Below are 23,221 nucleotides of genomic sequence, written 5' to 3'. Positions count from 1 at the left end.
TCAAACACCTGTTTGATGTACTGCTGAAGCTGTACATCAAGCAAGAATGGGAATGAATTCCAGCTACAAAGCTTCAACAATTAGTGTCCTAATTTCCCAAACGTTTAAATATCATGTCACATTAAATATCTTGTCTTTGTAGTGTATTCAATTACATATCGGTCAAACATGATTTGCAAATCATTGTATTCTGTTTGTATTTATGTTTAACACAACGTCCCAACTTCATTGGAATTGGGGTTGTATATTTAAGCGACTTAATTGCATGTCCACTTGCATTTATGTAACACCAAATCACAGTCAAAGGAATCTCAATAAACTTCATATGCAGCAGGATTGAGAGCACCCAGCAGTTCCCCTGCCCAAGACAAACACTTTGGCCACAGGGGTATGTGGAAAACCTCAGTTGGCTGTTTGATTTGTTTAAAATACATTTTTGTCTTTATCACTGTCAATTAGGGTTGGGCATCGAGAACCGATTAGAACCGGGACTAATGTTCTGGTTCTCCCGGAATCATTCAAATAAAAAAATGTCGGTTCCCAGTTTCGATGTCTGGTCTGCCAACCCCGAAGAAGAAGTGGTGAAAACCAACAAAGAAGCGGCAAAAACCAATGAAGAAGAACGCGCATGAAGACATGCTCATGCCCAACGGCGGCAACGGCGAACAAGAGTGTGTCTTAACTTTGTTAAAATGAATGGTCACTCGCCTCAGTGCAACACTTGGAGTAAGATTAGATTGTGCAGAGGAGGCTGTGGAGCATCTGACGCGCTCCGAGCCTCAACCTACACCGCGCAGAGCTTCAGTGAAGTCAACTCTCAGTCAGTTGAGTGAGTGAAACAATAAAATAGGTCTAAGCTAACCAGAGGTAGGTAGTAACACGCTACATTTACACCGTTACATTTACTCAAGTAACATTTTCCATAAACTGTACTTGTCAGAGTACTTTAAATGCACTGTACTTTTTACTTTTACTTGAGTATTTATTTATGTGAAGAAGGATCGATACTTTTTCCCCGTTACAATGATCAACATTCCCGTTCACTATTTTTATCTATCCATTCCTGCGTGTACGCGTCTATTTTTAGACTTCATCTTCGACTTTCGCCTAGGGTGCCCGTTGCGCCAATCAGACGACACTAGGCAGTCACATGACCGCGCGCATAGCCTTCGCGAGCCAATCAAAATGACAAATTTTAGGGGAAAAGAAAAACAGCCGCACAAGTGTGTTTACTTTCCAGACTCTAAAAAACAACAGCTTTGTCATGCAGCTCTTAAATTGTGACTGCCCAAACTTGGATATTTCAGCCCACTTCTAACTTGAGAAAAAACCTTGCGGTAAGTTGCAGATGTTTTTATTGTTGTTTTGGCAGTGACATGGCAAATTAGCCTTATCATATGGTGTCGCACACACAATCACTCAGTCTGGTCAGCAAGCAGCTTCTCCATGAAGTCATTTAAGTGAATAAACCAAATAATGTTTCTGTTGGGACTAATGCATGTGTTATTGTTTTTTGGGCAGTTTAAAATTGAAATGGTGGCAGATGTTATTTTTTTATTTTATTTGATGTTCATGCTCTGATGAAAAAAAAAAAAAAGAGAAGTTACTCCCAAGTTACTTTTTACTTGTAGTTTTTTCATTGAGTACTTTCCTACTCTTACTCAAGTACATTTTTGGATGACTACTTTTTACTTTTACTTGAGTCATATTATTCTAAACTAACAGTACTCCTACTTGAGTTCAATATTTGGCTATTCCACCTATCTCTGATGCTAACATTAAGGCAGCTAACAAGGTGAATGGTTGGTTGCACTTTTGCACTGATGGTTTTCAAACCAAGTGCTGATGACAGAAAAAAAAGCTTAACATTGAGCCAAAACTTCACCGTAGCAACTTTTCATCACAATGAATTGGGACAAAATTCACATAAAATTTGTCTCACAGTATCACAAACACTAATCTTGTGCCTCATCGGTGGGTAAGGAAAGGAATCAACGTTATATATTTTTTTTATTTAAAAAATTAAATAAAAAGAATCACCTGTGCCGTGTGAAGTTAATTTTAGTGCCAAAATGCCGAGTTCCGGTGCGTACCCTTCAAAATAAAAGGCTACAGTCTTAAAACAGGAAGTCAAGTTAAAACTTGCACATATAAACCATTTGACTGTGATAAAACAGTCCCAAATGACAATTTAACAATGCTATATTTAACTTTTAGCTGAAACATTAATTAATAGATATTAAGTCAATTGGGTTAGTTCCACACACATTGCCTTTTAGTTCATAGGTTTGATATTGATACTGGTTATAAAGAACCCAGAGTCAATTGTTTATTTTAGTCTATGCTGCTTCCCTAAAAGAATAAGAATCGAGAATCGTTTGGAACCGAAATCGAAATAAGGAACCAGAATTGGGACCAGAATTGCTAAAATTCAAACAATGCCCAACCCTACTGTCAGTGGGCTATACGTTTATTGGTGGCAATTTTTTAAATTGATTTTATCCTTTCCCAAGCTACCTTTCCTGAACATTCCTCAGATATGATCAGCCGAGCGTTGGGCCCAGAATTTGGTGGTAGTATCGGAATCATGTTCTTCTTGGCTAATGTGTGTGCTTGTGCTCTTTATGTGCTGGGTTTAGTTGAAGCTGTTATTGCCACCTTTGGAGTGCCAGAGGGTAAGTTTCACCTTAACTGGTCGAATACAGTCAAGTTGAAAAATACCAGGTTTCCTTAAATTGGTTTCTAAATGTTCTTTGTATTTATAATACTGAGAGTTCTAATGGATAACATGACACATGACATGAGTTGTCATTTTAGGATTTATTTGTGAAATGAAGCATTTGTCTGATCATGATTGTATTATTTTATAAACTATGTGCATTAATAATCACTGTGTCATGTAACCCCCTTCATTTTGTAAAACATGGTTTCTGATCCTCCCTTAGATGGGGCACTAGCCACATCTTCTTACCAGGTTCTGCAATCAGGCTATTGGTGGTCTATGCTCTACGCCACAGTCATCGCCCTTCTTTGTATGCTTGTGTGCATGGTCGGTGCTCACATCTATGCCAAGGCCACTTTCCTCACCTTCTTAGTGGTCATGTTTGTCCTCGGCACAATCTTCATCAGCTTCTTTGCTGTACATCCTCACACCATCGTTCTGCCCAGTTCTGCCGACTCCATCCCTACTGTAAATGGAACGGGTCCCACCACAGCAAACTTTACCGGCTTCAAGTTGGACACCCTTCTAGGGAACCTGTGGGGTAAGGCTGATTAAAAAAAAAAGTATGTTTTACCGCAGTCACATATTATGTTGTCAAATCAATCGTTTGAAAAAAATGTATTTCCATGTGCAAAAACCGTGAAGCAATTGTTTAATGGTTAGTTATTTGGAAGGGTTATGAAAATATAATTTCTGTCAAATCTGAAAAGCTTTACATTTTATTGGCGATTTGTATGCATGTTCAGCAGTATCGATGACTTGGACAGATTTCATCCAGACTGGGCATTTTGCAGCAGTTTTAAGGGGACATATTTTGCCAAACCAACTTTTTCTAGTATGTGGGATGTGTTATTGTCTCTATGGTGCCTCAGTAAACGTGAAAGATTAATTAAAATCGTCCAAGCATTACTGAGCTCCAGACGTTTTTCTACTGAAAGGCTTGAAATCAGGTCAATTGAATTTCTCGAGTTTATCTGCGTCACGAGCAGAGCTCTCCGCTTTCCCTTTCCACTCCTGAGCCAGTGCTGTCAACATAACAAATGTGTGGTCTCACAAGTGGGTCTTTTACACGGAGGCAACCAATCAGAGGAAAGGGGGGGCGGTCTTAGCCAAATATGGACAAGGCAGATACAAAACTGGGTCAAACAGAAGTAGGTGTCAGAGTGGCCTTTTCTGGACAAACGTATGACAAAACCAAGGTGTTTTTAAAAATAAATAAATTGACACTTATACTAATTCCATGTTAGAGAGTCACTCTATGGAAGTCTAAATAGCCTTAATACGGGACCTTTAAATTGACATGGAAAATCACATTTTAAACTTTTAGTTCCTTGTAACAAATCTGGTTTGAACTTAATTTTATGTACATACATGTTCAAAAGCTGTGACTGCTCTTTATGAAGCATTTTATTGCTTTTGGATCATCCCCAATTTCTCACTAAGAATGTGAATGACCATTGATGAAAGCGACCTGGTTGCCAAAATATTAATTTTACTCTTACATATCAAGTCATCAAGTTGTAAGTCTGAATACTGTTTAGTTGTCATAAATTCAAAGGAGGCTATGAGTTTCCATTTCACCTGTCTTTCACTTTAAATGTACAACCTGTATTGTGAAAATATGTCAACAGATATCATTGACCTTGCTGATTGAAGATGAATGCTTTAAGAACAACTTCAACAACTTACTACCTGTTCTTATCTCTTCACACAGCTGACTACACTGTGGACTACACGACAGGAAATTTGATGACCTTTGCCACTGTTTTTGCTGTGATGTTTAATGGTTGCACTGGCATCATGGCGGGGTCCAACATGTCAGGTATTTGAACTGCATGTGCACGGGTTTGTGTAAATGGACAGCCTGTATACAGACTGACCTAAGGAATGCACTTGACCCATCTCCAAGGTGACCTCAAGAATCCAAGCTACTCCATTCCACGTGGTACTATCACCGCCGTCATCTTCACATTCATCATCTACAACCTGCTCAGCCTCCTTGTGGCGTGCTCCTGTGACCGGTCAGTCACGCTCAACAGATTCACTCAAACACCACTCTTAACAAGTTAGTCAAACCCAAGGTTTGACAGATGCAAGGTAAACGTGTTATGTATTCAATTTCTTACAGTACATCCAAAGGGATAAAAACCGTACAACAATTTAACTGCTGAAGTAAAAGTGCTGGGTTTGCTTTCATCAGAAAAAAAATAATTACTTATTAGTTGTCACATGATGTTATGAAAATTGATTTTATGCTACACCAAACCTGGTTTACTGGTATCCTTAACTTGAGTTTCCTGTTTCTGACAAAGTCAATTTCTGTGGTTAAAGAACATCAAAATCTTACATTTTCCACTGTTTTATATATAACCTAGGTCAAAGTAAGTCTATGACCTGGTGTAAGTTTGAGATCTACTGTATGCTGTTGTCGATTGAATGCAGCCTTTGAATATCAAACCACTTGCTAGATGGGTGGATTTGAAATTGCCGACGTTGTGACATAGTTTCGCTCACTCAGTGGTTGCTCACGAAAACTGGTTGACCAACAACACATCTTATGCAAAGATGAAACTTTGCGTCACCTGAACAAAACTCAGAGGCGTTGAGGAATAAATAGCTTTATTGTGGGAGAAATTCCTAAACATTTCAGAACCAGAATTGTGATCTGTTCAGGCCCATTTTGTGGCAGATGACTTTGTAAACATAACCTTTGACACACTGCTGGAAGTGCATTTCTGGGTTTTGAGCGAGCGATCAGCCAGGCAGCCGCCGCCAAGCCACACAAATACAGTACATAAAAGCATACATGTGTTGTGGTTTACAACAATACTGAACTATATCTATAATTCGTAATGTAACTGAGGGTTAAATAGCGACGCTTGCGGTCATCGTGGCCAAAATGTGCACAGGCGATGAATGCCGCGAGCAGGTTACATTGAATTGATTGATTGGGTGCGCAGCACCATGCTCTCAAAATATCCTCCTCTCTTTTATTTCACCCACATCCCCTCCTCTGTGGGGTTGTGAGGAGCCGCTCACGTTCCTTATTAGTGGGCGAACAATCCAATTCTTGGTGAAGTGAATTCTTCTCCACAATGATAATAAGAACCCATATCGAAGAATCCCTTGCTATCCCTTGGCTGGCGAGATATCGCCAACGGCCAATCAGAGTGAAGTTGGTTTCCGTATTTAAATGGAGAAGATAAGTGATCCAATCAGAGCGAAGCTTATTTACATGTTGAATATTAATGAGATATCCATCTATTTCAACTGCAATAATAAGTAAAATAGCTTGAAAAACCATTCTCGACCCGAATTATCTAGCAAACCTGATAAAAGGATAATTTCAGAAAAAGTGGCAATGCAACAAATTTAAATTTGTGAAAAGTCATTTTGTGAGACTATGGTAAAGTAAATCAGGACCGAAACTTAAAGTTTGTATTCCACAACCATACAAATAATGAATAATAATTTTGTTTTGTGAAAAAAGAGACTCGCTCCTTAAATCAGTCCAAATTGGATTTGAATTGAAACCAGTTGCTTTGCATTGAAAAAAGTGTTGTGTAAATTCCCCTATTACCTTTTGTTTAGGCTTTTTTTTCCCTTGTGCTGTCTTTATACACCCTTTTTCTCCCTCCTATTTTTCTCTCTCTACATGTCTATTGCCGAGTGCCAGAGTTTGATATTGATTAGCTCCAAAGCAAGTGTTCCTGAGGTGCTAAATTGACATGACAAGGCTATTAAACATGCGCTGGAGATCAATGCAGCCATCATTCACTTTGCCACAGCAAGTTTCTGCCCACGTGCTACACACACTCACTGAATCGAGATCTAATCTTTCTTATCGGACCTTCTGGACCTCTCACAGGTTACTTATTTACATTTTTTATTTTGTATTTTGTTAATCTATACAACCCAGAGCAGTTCAGTTCTTGTGAAAGCTATCCTTTATATTATTTTCTATGTAGGGATGAAGTGGAAATATTTTTCAACAGGGCCCACTGTAGCTATTGGCTATATTCACATGACAACACAGCAGGCACTCTAGCACATGACGTCAGTACGTGTGCAAGGACTTGTTGGTATTTGGGTGTGTCTCTGTCAACGCATATGTTGTACAAATGTATTTCAAGAGAATATCAGACACCTTTGGGGCAATGATTAGATAGTGTCACAACACTTCCTACTTGAAGTGTCAGTTCACTGTTACATGTTCCTGAACTATGCAATCCTCAAGCCCTTTTTGGATCTAAACGCTAAACTTCCCCGGTAATACAGTAATAATAGTATAGTAGTATAATATAAAATATAGTGTCTTGCAATTAGTCAATGATTAAAATAATAGGGTAAACTAAAAAACAAAAAAGTGACTACGTGAATATGCTGCTTTAAAACATCCTTTGACCAGCGGAAAGGAACATTTAATTAGGTACACATTTAAAATCACTTTAAAAATCAACATAATTTTTATAGTACATTGTATTGTCTTAGAGTAAGTGTGAATAATCAAAGATTAAATTGAGCTATTTTAAACTGGACCCTATAGTAAACATTCAGAAGGCAGTCAACATTACACACTTTTAGGGATTATTTTAATGTTGAGACACGTGGTATTACTAATAACCTTTTAATTCACAACAAGTTTACTGGGTCTCTTAAAGCCCACTTGCTTACAGTAAATTGCTTACGGAACATAATATACAACCCCAATTCCAATGAAGTTGGGGCGTTGTGTTAAACATAAATAAAAACATTATACAATGATTTTCATATCATGTTCAACCTATATTTAAGGGAATACACTACAAAGACAAGATATTTCATGTTCAAACTAATAAACTTTATTGTTATTACCAAATAATCATTAACCTAGAATTTTATGGCTGCAACACGTTCCAAAAAAGCTCGAATAGGGTCATGTTTACCACTGTGATACATCACCTTTTCTTTTAACAACATTCAATAAACGTTTGGGAACTGAGGACACTAATTGTTGAAGCATTATAGCTAGAATTCATTCCCATTCTTGCTTGATGTACAGCTTCAGCTGTTCAACAGTCCGAGGTCTCCGTTGTCGTATTTTACGCTTCATAATGCCCCACACATTTTCAATGGGAGACAGGTCTGGACTGCAGGCAGGCCACTCTCGTACCCGCACTCTTTTACTACAAAGCCACGCTGTGGTAACACGTGCAGAATGTGGTTTGGCATTGTCTTGCTGAAATAAGAAGGGGCGTCCATGAAAAAGACATTGCTTGGATGCCAGCATTTGTTTCTCCAAAACATGTATGTACCAGCATTCAGCTGGTACATACATGTGTTCAGCATTAATGGTGGCTTCACAGATGTGTAAGTTACCCATTCCATTGGCATTAACACAGCCCCATACCATCAAAGACGCTGGCGTATGAACTTTGCGTCCATAACAGTACGACTGGTTCTTTTCCTCTTTGGCCCGGAGGACATGACGTCAACAATTTCCCAAAACAATTTGAAATGTGGACTCGTCGGACCACAGAACACTTTTCCACTTTGCATCAGTCCAACTTCGATGAGCTCAGGCCCAGAGAAGCCGGCGGCTTTTCTGGGTGTTGTTGATAAATGGCTTTTGCTTTGCATATTAGAGTTCAAGTTGCACTTATGGATGTAGCGCCGAACTGTATTTACTGACATTGGTTTTCTGAAGTGTTCCTGAGCCCATGTGGTGATATCCTTTACACATTGATGTCAGTTTTTGATGCAGTGCCGCCTGAGGGATCGAAGGTCACGGGCATGCAGTGATTTCTCCAGATTCTCTCAAACTTTTGATGATATTATGGATCTTAGATGAGAAAATCCCTAAATTCCTTGCAATTGTACGTTGAGGAACATTCTCCTGAAACTGTTCGACTATTTTGACATGCACTTGATCACAAAGAGGTGAAGCTCGCCCCGTCTTTGCTTGTGAATGACTGAGCAATTCAGGGAAGCTCCTTTTATACCCAATCATGGCACCCACCTGTTCCCAATTAGCCTGTTCACCTGTGGGATGCTCCAAACAGGTGTTTGATGAGCATTCCTCAACTTTCTCAGTCTTTTTTACCACCTGTTCCAGCTTTTTTTGGAATGTGTTAAAGCCATAAAATTCTAAGTTAATGATTATTTGCTAAAAACAATAAAGTTTATCAATTTGAACATTAAATAGCTTGTCTTTGTAGTGTATTCAATTAAATATAGGTTGAACATTATTTGCAAATCATTGTATTCTGTTTTTATTTATGTTTAACATAACGTCCAAATTTCATTGGAATTGGGGTTGTACATTGCTTAACAAATGTGTTAGTCCACGTGATAAAAATGAGAAAAGATCCGTCATTTAGTGCTTTAATACAAACTTCAATATCATCAATCCATTTTCCGAGCCACTTCTCCTCACTAGGGTCGGGGGCGTGCTGGAGCCTATCCCAGCTATCATCGAGCAGGAGGCGGGGTACACCCTGAACTGGTTGCCAGCCAATCGCAGGGCACATACAAACAAACCATTCGCACTCACATTCACACCTACGGGCAATTTAGAGACGTCAATTAACCATGCATGTTTTTGGGATGTGGGAGGAAACTGGAGTACCCGGAGAAAACCCACTCAGGCACGGGGAGAACATGCAAACTGAATTGCATGGGATTGACCATGCATGGGATCGAACCCCGGTCCTCAGAACTGTGAGACAGACCCTCTAACCAGTCGTCCACCGTGCCGCCAACTTTTTTTTCTCTTTTATTATTTTGAACAGGAAAGACGAATTTGTGAATAGCTTTTCATACCCAAATTTTAATTGGTTTACTGGGCTTTTCTGAAAAGTCAGAAATTAATTAAGCGTAACCACTGAAGCTTGTAAATAACTCTAATTTGACAATTTGATCAAGAAATAATGTACCATACAATTATTTTATTTTTGGGGGAAAACAGGAAATGTTTAAATTATTTGAGAGTGATAATCATATTTTAGCATTCATAACATTATCCCATTAAAGAGCTGTCTGGTGTTACCCAAGACAGAAAAACTATTTTGGTAATTTCCAATGCTGTTAATTTAGGGCAACTGTGGTTTAAACCTTATATTGGATGGTGGTGTGATGAATTTGTCAAGCACTGCAATAGCGTTTGTTTCAAATCTTATTCTTATAATTCTTATTCTTATTCTTATTCTTTACCAGTGATTACAACTTAAACTTGATTCATATTAGCTACTTGAGTGCTAATGAGTATGACTAGAGACCCAGCACGGTTCCTGGGGACGACAGCTACGGTTAGCTTTATTTATTTATTTATTTTTCCTTAATCTTTTCCTTAATCTGCAAATCATCTTGAACAGTTTACCACACATCTTTTTACGGCATCAACTGTACAGGAAGAAAGATGAGATGATTTTTTGTCAATGTCTTTATGTCCCCAAAGTGTTCTGTAAATTGACTGTTTGTTGTACTAGAGCGGCTCCAACTACCGGAGACAAATTCCTTGTGTGTTTTGGACATACTTGGCAAATAAAGATGATTCTGATTCTGATTCTGATTCTGATCTGTGCAGCAGACTAAAAATTTACAGGTAAAAAAAATAAAACACGTTTCTTTCGAAACCACCACTATCCAAAAGCATAAGGAAATTCCCTTTAGTCATAGTGCTTCTGTGAAATTCGTATGCATTTTAGCAGAACTGGCAATCTGGCCTCACTGTTCACCTGTAATTTCTACTATGATTATTACAGTATATCAGAGATGGGCAATTTAGGGTGGACTATTTTTAAGGGAATTTTTGGAATGGAAGCAGGAGGGAACATGGATTTGATTACATTTTTAGAAAAATACAATTCTTTTTTTAAAATGTAATTTCTTTTTGGTGGGGGAGGGGATTTTAAATATTTGGTTGTAGAAATGTGGCCAGCGCCCTCACTTGGAGTGGCCCCTAGATTAGGTTTTAAAAAATGTATACACATTTCCTCTCACGTAACAGAGCAGTTTTAAGTTGTAATAATACCATTCCCCACGAGATAGCAGACATTGCACTGCAGAGAGCTTTTCCACCATAGTAGATGAGATGTGGGGCGGCGTTAGGCCGGGATGAAAATCAGCAGGAAGAGAGATGCCGTGGCGAAAGGATGCGGTAAGAGAAAACTCGACTAAGAAAATCACTCTCCGATGTGGCCCCCTGGTTGCACTGACAAAAAACTGTGGTCCCTGCCATCATTTAAGTTGCCCATCCCCTGCAGTATATATAAAGCCATCTCACACACCAAAAAAACCCAAGACTACTCTTCCATCATAGGTAACGGCAAAGCAAAGCAAGGAGCCTTTTCTCCATTAAATGTGTACTTCTCCCCATTTCACTCATGTATTAGAATTAACACAATTTTGCCATAAAATGATAAAATGTTGCATGTATGTACTGTGGTCTCTCCTTCCTGGCAATCTAATTTTTCAGGTAATTGTGTGCTAAACATTATTACTTTAATGAACCTTGTCCGATTCTCAGCCTTCGCCTGCTTTTGGTTCCATATGCTTGCTTCCCACTTTAAAAATGTGACAAGTTGATGATAAAGTACAGACGACATATGCAAATAATAATAATACCCTGACCTGTTTTGTCCTCTGTTAAGCTTGGGATAGTTTATTGGAGCTGGCCTCACCTGAAGTGATAAACACCATCTCTGCAAATGTATACTAATTTTACAGAAGCACTTTTAGTGAAAGGGTATTTCCTTAAGCTTTCTACTGTTTATCCGCGCGTGTTATATACTGTATCTGTCTTGTGAAGTTGGACTTTTGAATAGTTGTTTTTCGTTTTGTTTGCTGGACTTTATTTGGGTGAAATTTGGTTCTCTGTGTTGCATGATGAGTCTCCATGTGAATGGCACTCCATGTGCATTGATGTTCGTTCCGCGTCTCAGACACACACAAATGACCAGGGACGCATAAAGTAAGATCAAACTGCCTCTGAGGACTCAATGCTATGGATTAAAGTATTCCGGTGTGGTGCTGGAAATCCGGCGTATAAATTTATTTTGACAAGACTAGACTTTACACCGATTTTTATCGGCCTTATCGGTATCGGACGATAAGTAGCATTTTATGCTGATCGACTAATCGGCTTTAATGTCATAATTTGCCAATCGGATCAATGACGTCATTGATCAGCTCTGCAAAAAACATTTACTCAGCGTCGCCATTGTACACAGTATATTTGAATCCAAAAGCTAGTTTATTTTTAGCCTTGTGGCATGTCTTTTGACGTAGACCTGCAAATATCTGACGGCCAATAAAGTTATTAAAAAAAAATAAAAATAAATAACCTCGTCGGTGTGGAACAGACAACACGTCTGAGACGACACATAATGCCTGGATCAGACTACAAGACACATTTGCTCTTTTACAATTACACTATGTCAGACTACTGTAATAAAATCTTGTATTCCGATACCACCGCCTCCCGTTTTTTACGATCAGTGGGCTTTATCTTGTCAACTCAAATGCGACCGGATACACTCGTTACCGTGGCGACGACAACAAGAGTGGTTCGCGCCGACTGTATTATAAGAACAAAATGGGGGAAAATGTGTGTTGGTGGTGCTCAGGACAGAAGAGGACGTTCCTTTAAGGCATGCTTGAGGTATGTTCCCGTACTTTTAATACGATACGGCTCGCAAGCAGGGAACAAAACGTTATGTAGCCTAGCAAGCTACTGCTAGCACGAACGTTTGGACGTAAACATGCTGCCGTTCTGCCGAATCATGCTCTAATTTTTCGGTGTGAGTGAAGTAATTTAATTAAAAATAAAGTAATTTAATTACAGTAAGTTAGCACCCATTATTTCTGTCATGTTGTAATGTTGGTTTGACCTGACTGATTAGAATACATGATCTGACTAGAGCAGTGATTTCCAACCTTATGGAGCCAAGGAACATATTTTACAATCGAAAAATCTCACGGCACACCAAGAAACAAAAATGTCACAAAAAGTGGACACATTAATTACTGTATGTACTTCTTGCCATCTAATAGAAAACCATTTATTTGTTGTATCTGTCACTATGCCTCACTGGCATAAATAGATGTACAAAGATACATTATTTATTGTAAATATATATTTTTAGAGCAATTAAGTACACAAGTACATAAAGTAAATGAACAGGTCATTTAAATAGACACATTGCTCCATCTTGTGATCCAATCGGTGATCGGTTATCGTTTTTTTAAACTCACTGATTGGTGATCGGCCCCAAAAATCCTGATCGTGTACAGCCTATTCATTATTATTAATACTACTACTATTATTATTAGTAGTAGGTTTAGTATTAAAAATTACCCCAGGAGCACTGAAACCACTCATCCAGGAGGTCAAAAAGAAACCCTTGACAACATCTAAAGAACAGCAGGGCCTCCCTTGCCTCAGTTATGGTCAGTGTTCATGAGTCAACAATAAGAAAGAGAATGGGGGAAAAATGGAATCTTTGGCAGAGTTCCAAGGTGAAAACCACTGCTGACCAAAAATAACATAAAGGCTTGTCTTACTTTTGAGACAATATTCTACGGACTGATGAGATGAAGGTTTAACTTTTTGGAAGGTGTGTGCCTCATTACATCTGGCAGAAATGTTTGTCAGATTTTCAAAAAGAGAACATCACACCAACAATTCCACATATGGTGGTGGTAGTGTGTTGGTCTGGGGCTGCTTTACTGCTTCAAAACCTGGACGACTTGCTGTAAGTGATGGAGTTATGAATTCTTCTTTTTACCAGAAAATCCTGAAGGATAATGTTCGGCCATCAGTTCATGATCTCAAGATGAAGTGCACTTGGGTTCTGCAGCAGGACAACAATTTAAAAAACTCCAGAAAGTCGTCACATCTGAATGGATTTTTTTAAAAACAAATAAACAAAATGAAAGTTTTGGAGTGGTGTAGTCAAAATCCGGACTCAAATCATATTGAAATGATGGCATGACCTTAAAAAAGCCGTTCATGCTCGAAAACCTACAAGTGTTGCTTCATAAAACAATTCTGTAATGAAGACTGGGCCAAAATATCACCACAGAAATTTAAAAGACACATTAGCAGTTATAGAAAACACTTGATTTCAGTTGTTGCTCCTGAGGATGGCGCAACCAGTTATTAGGTTTAATGGGCAATTTCACACAGGGCCAGGTAGCTTTGAATAGTTTTTTCCCCCTTTAATAAATCGAATCACCATTAAAAAAAAAGGCATTATATGTTTTTTTGGGTTATCTTTGTCTGATATTTCTATTTGTTTGATGATCTTAAGCAAAGTGGGGAAACTACGCAACAAAATGAGAATTTGATGCAGGGACAAATACTTTTTCACTGCACTGTGAGTGGATTCACCAGATAACAAGAAGTACTGTATTTACCAATGCAAGTCTTTATTGGCATCACCACCATCCTCCAACACTCCGGCTTGCGGTCCCTTCGGAAAAACTTGGAGGAACATCGACGCAACATCTCTGGTAGTGCTTCTTCTTCTTCATTTTTGTTAGATCCCGTTTGGTCATGTGAGATTTCTATCTTGGAGGACTGGATTCTAGCTCAGTAGTGGAAAATAATCTGTGTGGTATTCTGTGTGGAGATTATTGGAGCACAGCGCAACCAAAAGAATTAAATGCCTGTTTTGTTTTTTTTTAACGCAAGGAAAAACTCCTGCAAATGTATTGTCGTGAAATGTTAAATACAGTAGAACAGTTCTTAACAAATGTACAGTACTATACCGGATTAAAAAAAAAATTGAAGCCACTAGAACATTATGCACAGTTTGAACATTTAATTTACTGATTCGTTTGCATACCACTACCATGAGCGTGCGTACCACACTTTGAGAATCGCTGCACTATGGCATCCAAATAACAAATATACTATCCACCAAATCATCTGATTCAAATCAAGTTTCTAGTTATTGAATTGAAATGCAATTGGCTTAGGCATGTATAAAAACCACATCATCATGCCAGAGCGTATTGCTCTGAGATTACTCAGAAATATTTGCATATTGAATCAGTACAGCAAGTGCCCAATAGTGTTAGATAATCCGGAGGCAAATCTTAAATCATCTTCCTTTCATTTTATGCAACCAGTCATCCAGTTTCTTCCCACATCCCAAAAACATGCATGGTAGGTTAATTGAAGACTCTAAATTGCCCGTAGGTGTGAATGGGAGTGCGAATGGTTGTTTGTTTATACTGTATGTGCCCTGCGATTGGCTGGCGACCAGTTCAGGGTGACACTGCCTCTCGCCCGAAGGTAGCTGGATAAGCTTCAGCACGCCCGTGACCCTAGTGAGGATAGGCGGTAGGGAAAATAGAATGGAAATGATGCTTTAAGTACTTATTCAGGTAATTTCATCAGATATCATGGCCTCGGTCATCAGTGAATAGGCCTCGGTCATCAGTGAATAGAATGAATCATCATTCTATTTTTTTCTCACCAAGGATAGAAAAAAAATAAGACCAACTTCTTAGATCAAAATATTATAACAAATTATGTTTCATTAACATAAACTGTGAATTTTATTACTAACATTATTCGCAATGGACAAGTCTAAAACTGCAACTTCAGACTGCCATTCAAAACATGTTCTGTTGTTTATGCTTTAAACAATATAATTGAATAGAATACAATAAATAAAGGTCTACGGTATGACGTTTGAGCACCAATGTCTTTCAGGTGGGTGGCACAACGGCCGACTGGTTCGTACATCTGGCACACAGTTTTGAGGTCCCAGGTTCAAATCCGACCTTGCCTATGTGGTGTTTGCATGTTCTCCCCGTGCCCGCGTGGGCTTTCTCCTGGTCCTCTGGTTTCCTCCCACATTCTAGAAACATGCATGGTAGGTTAATTAAAAACTCTAAATTGCTCATAGGTGTGAATGTGAGTGTGAATGGTTGCTTGATTATATGTGCCTTGTGATTGGTTGGCGACCAGTTCAGGGTGTACCCCACCTCTCGGCCAGAGTTAGCTGGGAGAGGATTCAGCACGCCCGCGACCTTAGTGAGGGCAAGTGGTACGGAAAATGGATGGATGGATGTTTTTCAGGAGGCAGCATTCACTGCAATCGTACAAATTGTCCAAATGGTGGCAGTCATGCTTTCTAACAAATCTGCTCTGCTTCACTCAAGAGGAACCTTCAGTGACAAACCAGCCCTTGCACAAGGTCTCAATCCCAAATTGTTGTTCTGCATCAAATCTTTCAAATAAGTCAATAGTGCATTTAAGAGAATGTCAGGGAGCTTTGATAATAACAATGGAAGTTGATTATTGTGCATAATAATGGTACACTTCTTAAAAAATAATAGTAGTAGTGACTATCACAGCATCCATGGTAGCAGCAGGGATGAATAATGTCAGCGCTCACTGTAAGCACTGGGGTTTGCGGCAACAGCCGATAAAGACTCAATCTTTTGCACCATGCTATTATCTGAACCTCCCACTAATCTTTAAACTCCTTGGACATAAATTCATGTTTTTTGGCTTCTAATTGTTGGGAAAAGTTGTGCAAGCTGGTGCAAGTATTGACATGTTTTCATGTATTATCCATTTGTGTAGAATATTTAAACATTTATAAAAGAAATAAACAGCAAAATTAATAACTTTTTACTTTTTATTTGGTCATGGGTCCTCTTGGTGGAATACACTGAAAAGGCATTTTATATCAACATGAAATATCTTATTTCAACAAAAGAAAATAATCTAGTTGAATAATCTTATCACACTAAAAGGCACAAGCCAAGAGTAACAAAATAAAATAACAGCATTGCGCTGATTGTGAAATATGAGCATGTCAACCCATGAACACAGCCTAGTTACATTAAGTCCAACAACTGGAAGCAAACACTGCTAAAATGATGAATTGATGCTCTAGTTATGACAGCCAAAGATGCGTCATATGAATAACTTTCCATCAGTTTAGGTGAAATATTAGTTATTTTCTTTGTCCATTACTCCAACAAGCATCATCTCTCTTTCTGTAGTACCGTATTTTCACGACCACAAGGCGCACCATATTAAAAGACGCAGTCTCAGTTTCGGGGTCTATTTCTGTATTTAACACACATATAAGGCGCACCATATTATTGGGCGCAGGCATGGTAAAACATACGCTAGCTTAAAACATATGGTAGCATGCATGCACAATAAAACAATGTTTTTAAGAAGGCAGCGGGAGCAAAACTGAGTTCGGTTGTACTTTATTAAAGTATTTAACAATGTACTCACGTTATTTTTTGATCAATCCTCATCCACAAATCCATCAAAGTCCTCATCTTCTGTATCCGAAATGAACAGCTGGGCAAGTTCTCCATCAAACACGCCAGGTTCCCTCTCGTCATTGCCGGAGTCAGTCTCGTTGCCATGCGGCTCCTCAGAAATTATGCCGGCTTTTATGAAAGCTCGAACAACAGTGCAAGCAGACACGTTAGCCCAAGTATCCACAATCCATTCACAAATTGTGGTGTAACCCCCCCAGCGCTGCCTCCTAGTCTTAGTAAAGCTGTGTTCGCCATCTGTCATCCATCGCTCCCACGCCGCTCTCAACTTCACTTTGAACGCCCTGTTTACACGGATGTCCAGCGGTTGGAGTTCCTTCGTCAAGCCTCCCGGAATGATGGTAAGCTCCGAGTTATTGCACTCAGTCGAATGGTGACTGTAGAGACGCTTCTCCCGGCTTTGCTCATTAATCCATTGCTCGTGTTGGTCTTCCAACTCGGGCCACCTCGCCTTGTTTCCGCGAAAACTCAGCTTCGTCTTCTTGACTTGGCAAAGCTTGTTTTCCTGCTTCCTCCACTTGCGAACCATGGATTCGTTGATGTTGAATTATTTCGCGGCTGCTCGATTCCCATGTTCCTCCGCGTAACTAATAGCTTGCAGTTTAAACTGTGCTTCGTAAGTGTGTCTCTTCGTAGGTGCCATTTTCGGGGGTCTGTAGCCAAACCGATGTTGTTTTGCACAATGCACTTACCGTTGCTATATACCTACTGGGGGCGTGCGTTTAGCGTCCTCCTTCACGCGCACCCTTCCTCCTTTAACGGCTGCATGCTGTCCTCAGTCACGTCCGCCTTCCTCTATATAAGCAGCGTGTCGGCAGGAAATTCTCCCAGTCAGTCAAGCGGAGCGCTCATCACACAACAACATTTCTAGATTTTGCGCCGCATTATAAGGCGCCCCGTCCATTTTGGAGAAAATGTAAGACTTTTAAGTGCGCCTTATGGTCGTGAAAATACGGTAATAGGATTAGCATTGTCTATTTTGTACCACTACAGAACATGTAGTAGCAACTTTCATCTCTTTCAGTTGCTTTTCCAGCCTGTTTAGGCAGCAGGCCTGAATTCTACTGGTTTGGTCAACATAACCTTGATGATACAGACATTTAAATGACCAATGAAATTGCACATTATCAACCATTTCTTTTCAATCATCAAAATGGTTTTATCCTCCCCATCTCTATGAATACTTCACACAATAAGAACACATCTAAATGAAGCTCATTCACAACCCCGTACAATTGGTTTCCAGGTCACTTAATAGAATGTCCTCAAATTTTGTCATTTTTTTAGATAACCATACGTGATATGCCAGAATTGTGAAAGTGACAGTGATGGTGAAGATGAAGACTTTATATATGAGATGAAATATGAGATATGGAAATCTATTAACCTCCTGTGACCAGCTAGCCAGCCATGACAGATTGCCCTGTCCCATTTTATGAAACTTAATTGTGTGTCTGTCTGTGTGTGTTTGACCAGTCAAAGTAACAGTTGTGTTTCACAATTTTAATTGTATTACATATTATTATTTGATATATATTTTTATCTTCTAACATTATAAGCAAATATTATGCTGTGAAAGTCTTTGGCTGACAAATTTATTTAAAATCTTTTAATTTCTTTTTAAAATTTTGTCCTGTTGTTCCCCTCATGTTGTGCAAAGCGTGTATATAGCGAGTGCAAACAATATGCATAAGTATTTCCTTCCGCACAATGTTGTGCATCAGTGACCTGTGGGCTAATCCACCCTGTGCCACAGAAGCTTTTGTATTAATAAATTACTTGATAGTTATATTAGGTTGAATCTGCTGGGCTTTCTTTTGTTGCGCTATCTCTGACATGCAGCGTGTGTGGATGTTTGTTCAGCCCGCACATACCTTGAAATGTCTCTCATGTGCTAAAAATACGCACAGACCCACATTTTTTTTTTTTTTTTTTTACATTTCCACTATTTCTGTGGTCCTGGGGACATTTCATTGCATTCGTCACATTTCTTATAAGAGTTCAAGAAATCTCCCTTAAATCAAAAGAGGTAGAATTGTGTGACTTGTTGCAGAACTAAAAGCCATGATGAAGTATGCCAATGTGATTATTACAGTTTAATTGTGTTGTTAGTTGTCAGCGTACCGGTCCTCCACATTCAGTATTATTTCGTTATCAGTTGTGTAATGCTCTGGAGCTCGAGCATTTGCAATCCATTATTGTCTTTGGTTGAGTAACATCGGTTTAATATTTCAGTAACTTTTACATTTCATTCATTATTTTCAAAGATGTAACTTACCGTAAAACTCAGGATTGCTACAACCTGTTCAGTACCACATCACACTTGTTCTAAATATGAATTAGCATTCTGCATAGTAGATAACGGATGGAGTTTTGTTGTGTTGCATGCTCATATACCAGCCAAGTAAAGAAAGTACTATGCATAAGTAATCACCGTAATGTATTCTGACTGTATTAGCTATATTGGATGCATTTGAAAAAGAATGTTATTGATCATAATGTGGCATCTTGGCTCAGATATTAGAGGAGGGGTTGTGTCTTGTAAAGTTTGTGAGATATTGTGAATTGGCAAAATAAACTGACACAAAAATAGTTACAGTAAACGTGCTTTGATAAATTTATTTTGGTCTGTTCTGGCAAAGTAGATTCTAGATAGGTTCAAATGTGTGTTATTTTCACTCTCTTTTCTTTTCTTTCTGAATTTCACAGCCACCAAAATGTAATCATTTTCCATAATTTCCCTTTTCTCCTCGCATTATCACCAAACTGCAACATTCTTGACTCCTCTTTTTCTCGCCACTATCCTTCCTCATCCCATCTAAATTTTTCCCCCCGTCCATCTACTCAGTCCTCCTCCCGCCTTTTGTTATTCACCCCTTTCTCCCCACTACAGAATTCTGCCAATTATGCCTTCTTTTCTTTTTTTCTCATTTTCATTTTGATAAAAGGATGCCACCATGGCCCTTGCACTGGCCAAGTCTTCACTAACATGTCCTGTCTGAATTAAAAGCTTCGGGAGTCAGCGAATGAGACGGTGTGATTAAGTGCAGTGAACAGAAAGAAGAACAAGAAAGATTTGGGTGACAGTTTGAGATTGGCCTTTAAAAATGGTTTGCCACCTATTGGTCACGTGTTTTTCATGATAGGAACAATGCAGTTTATATGATTTATGTTCATAGTGATTGATGAGTACCTCATAATCCATCTATGGCAAGCACTAAATGTGAATTCTAATGAAACAATCTATCATATGGTTGGAAAAAGAATCCAGTATTTTCATTTACAGACAACAATTCATATTGTGGCATTTTTTCCTGAATATAATGTACATCTATATTTGAAATATTCTTCATTATATTAAGTCGCATAACATTTTGTTTCCTCATTTCTTGATCAAGTAATTAACATATGAATAAAAAGTAATTACTACAGTATACCTGCCCATATACTCTAATTCCTTATATTAAGGGTGTCACAATATTCACGATATTGCGATTATCGTGAAATGAAAAGTCCCTCAATATCTTTTTTGGTCCGGCTATACGAAGCCACCCTGCTTAGCCAGGGTGCTGGATCGCTTCTTTTCCTCATTTGAGTGCAAACACACCTGGTTGGATGCGTAACCCATGTGACTATGTGGGTACGTCACAAGAAATGTACTGATTGGCTGATTGGCTCAAGTGACCATGTGTGTCCGTCACAAGAAATACACTGATTGGCTGACTTCCCCGTGTGACCGAAAGGTCTCTTTGGAAAGGATGCAGTTTGCAGAAGCATTGCAACTTGCTACGCCTACTACGGCAGGTACAGCGTTGCGTCACTTCAAAATCGATTGGGCAAGAGGCACCTCGTTGTTTGCGCCTGCTTCTCTCCCAGCGAATGCAGCCCCACAGGGTGGGATTAGGCTGCCAACGGACTTCCGCTTTGCGCAACCCGCATCGCGCAGCCTGGATCCTGGCTTGCGGCGGCCACCACCGGGTAGCCACATTAGTCCGCTCTCCTTGTGTTCCTGCTGCCTCATCGCAGAGAAGATCTGGTGAAGCATTTTCTACAGTATCACTCTTTAGTGGTGTGCGAGTGAGTGTTTGTCTCAAATCGAAAGTCGTGGGTGAATTATCTTTTTATGGAGAACGATTCAAACTCCCATGACAACATATCCGTCCTCCAATCCATCCAGTAAATCCCCTCAAAAATGAAATAATAAAAAAGGTCCACTCCATAGAAATACAACTAAGATCAATGCAAAAATAAATAATTTTACATACTTCACTCTCTTCAAATGAAATGTCCACATCCATCCATCCATCCATTTTCTGAGCCGCTTCTCCTCACTAGGGTCGCGGGCGTGCTGGAGCCTATCGCGGCTGTCATCGGGCAGGAGGCGGGGTACACCCTGAACTGGTTGCCAGCTAATCGCAGGGCACATACAAACAAACATTCGCACTCACAGTCACACCTACGGGCAATTTAGATTCTCCAATTTATGCATGTTTTTGGGATGTGGGAGGAAACCGGAGTGCCCGGAGAAAACCCACGCAGGCACGGGGAGAACGTGCAAACTCCACACAGTCGGGGCCGGGGATTGAACCCGGGTCCTCAGAACTGTGAGGCTGACGCTCTAACCAGTCGGTCACCGTGCCGCCTGAAATGTCCACATTTCAAATAAAAACAATTACAATATCACTAAGAGGAGGAAAACAAAATAAGGATTCCCATTTGTTCCTGCATATGTGACTACTTGAATTTTTGGAATCAAGCAAAGAAATCACTGTTAGTAGTCAGTATCAAATTTCTTATGTGATACAAAAAATATGACAATAAATACTGTTAGATTAGTGAACAGACAATTTCTCAATGGACAAAGAAGGAAAACATTGGATAGACGGGGATAGAAGTGCACAGTAATACATGATTTGAAGATGTCGTTTTCACAAAAACCAGTAGGAAAACGTACAGAAACTATTAAAGCCTACCGAGAAGGACTCGGCCAGCAAGAAAAACAGAGGTTTTTCAGTTGCCCTGCATTCGCCTCTTGGCTCCACCTGTGCCGTGAATCTTCCTGCAATACCGTAAGTCTTACTGCAATAACGGGAGCTTTCCCACGATCGCGCAATAATTATCGTGCGGTGAGATTAATACCGTGAGAGATAAGATTATTATCTCTTATTAGATAATTTATTTCAGGAGTTCAATTCACGAAGTGAAAGTTGTATACAGATTCAGTTGACACATTTGACTGGAAAATACTTTTAAGGCTAATTACTACCTAATTTCTCTCGATGTATATTTTGAATTGTGTCATATATTCAATGGGTGGAACAGTGAAAGACTGGGTAGCGCATCTGACTCACAGTTCTGAGGAACCGGGTTCAAATCCCGGCCTCGCCTGTGTGGAGTTTGCATGTTCTCCCCGTGCCTATGTAGGTTTTCTCCGGTTACTACGTTTTCCTCCCAAATTCCAAAAACATGCATCGTAGGTTGATTGAAGACTCTAAATTGCGCATAAGTGTGAATGTACTAGAGCGAATGTACCTAGCGTACTAGAGCGGCTCCAACTACCAGAGACAAATTCCTTGTGTGTTTTTGGACATACTTGGCAAATAAAGATGATTATAATTCTGATTCTGATTCTGATGTGTGTGCGAATGATTGTTTGTTTATTTGTGCCCTGCGATTGGCTGGCGTCTAGTTCAGGCTGTACCCCGCCTCTCGCCCGAAGATAGCTGGGATAGGCTCCAGCACGCCCGCGACCCTAGTGTGGATAAGTGGTACAGAAAATGCATGGATGGATGGATGGATGGATGGATGGATGGTTGGATGGATAGTCAAAATACTGGCCATTCATGCCAGAGTACCATCTGCTCCATTTGCACACTGATTGAGGAGTATCTGCAACATTTGCACAATCAACATTGTCCCAAATTATCGCACTACTCGCTTAAAGTCTTGGCGCCCTTTGCACAATGGTCATTGCACCGGACTATTGCAATATGAGTCTTTCGAACTGCTCTAAGTGCTAGAAGACTGCATCTTTTTGCACAATTGTCAAAAAAATAAATAAATAAATGCACCGGCATTCCCAGATACCTAGCAACCCTTTATTGCTCAGTGACTGTTTCTTGTCAATGTTTTTGTGTCTCAAAAGTGTTCTCTGTCAATTGACTGTCTGTTGTCGTACTAGAGCAGCTCCAACTACCG

The 23,221-nt window shown here is 39.5% G+C and overlaps 1 protein-coding gene across 1 annotated transcript in view; it reads left to right on the top strand.

The window, feature by feature from the left end:
• Positions 1-23,221, top strand: part of zgc:153039 (uncharacterized protein LOC767698 homolog) — an 80,192-nt gene that overhangs the window by 3,898 nt on the left and 53,073 nt on the right. The window contains exons 3-6 of the mRNA XM_061682036.1: positions 2,538-2,675; positions 2,946-3,263; positions 4,437-4,544; positions 4,632-4,743. Of these exons, the coding sequence (XP_061538020.1) occupies positions 2,538-2,675; positions 2,946-3,263; positions 4,437-4,544; positions 4,632-4,743 (676 nt within the window). The remainder of the gene's footprint in view (positions 1-2,537; positions 2,676-2,945; positions 3,264-4,436; positions 4,545-4,631; positions 4,744-23,221) is intronic.

The sequence above is a fragment of the Phycodurus eques genome, chromosome 7, assembly GCF_024500275.1.
Source record: "Phycodurus eques isolate BA_2022a chromosome 7, UOR_Pequ_1.1, whole genome shotgun sequence".
Classification (NCBI taxonomy): domain Eukaryota; kingdom Metazoa; phylum Chordata; class Actinopteri; order Syngnathiformes; family Syngnathidae; genus Phycodurus; species Phycodurus eques.
This window is presented reverse-complemented; position numbering and strand designations above follow the sequence as displayed.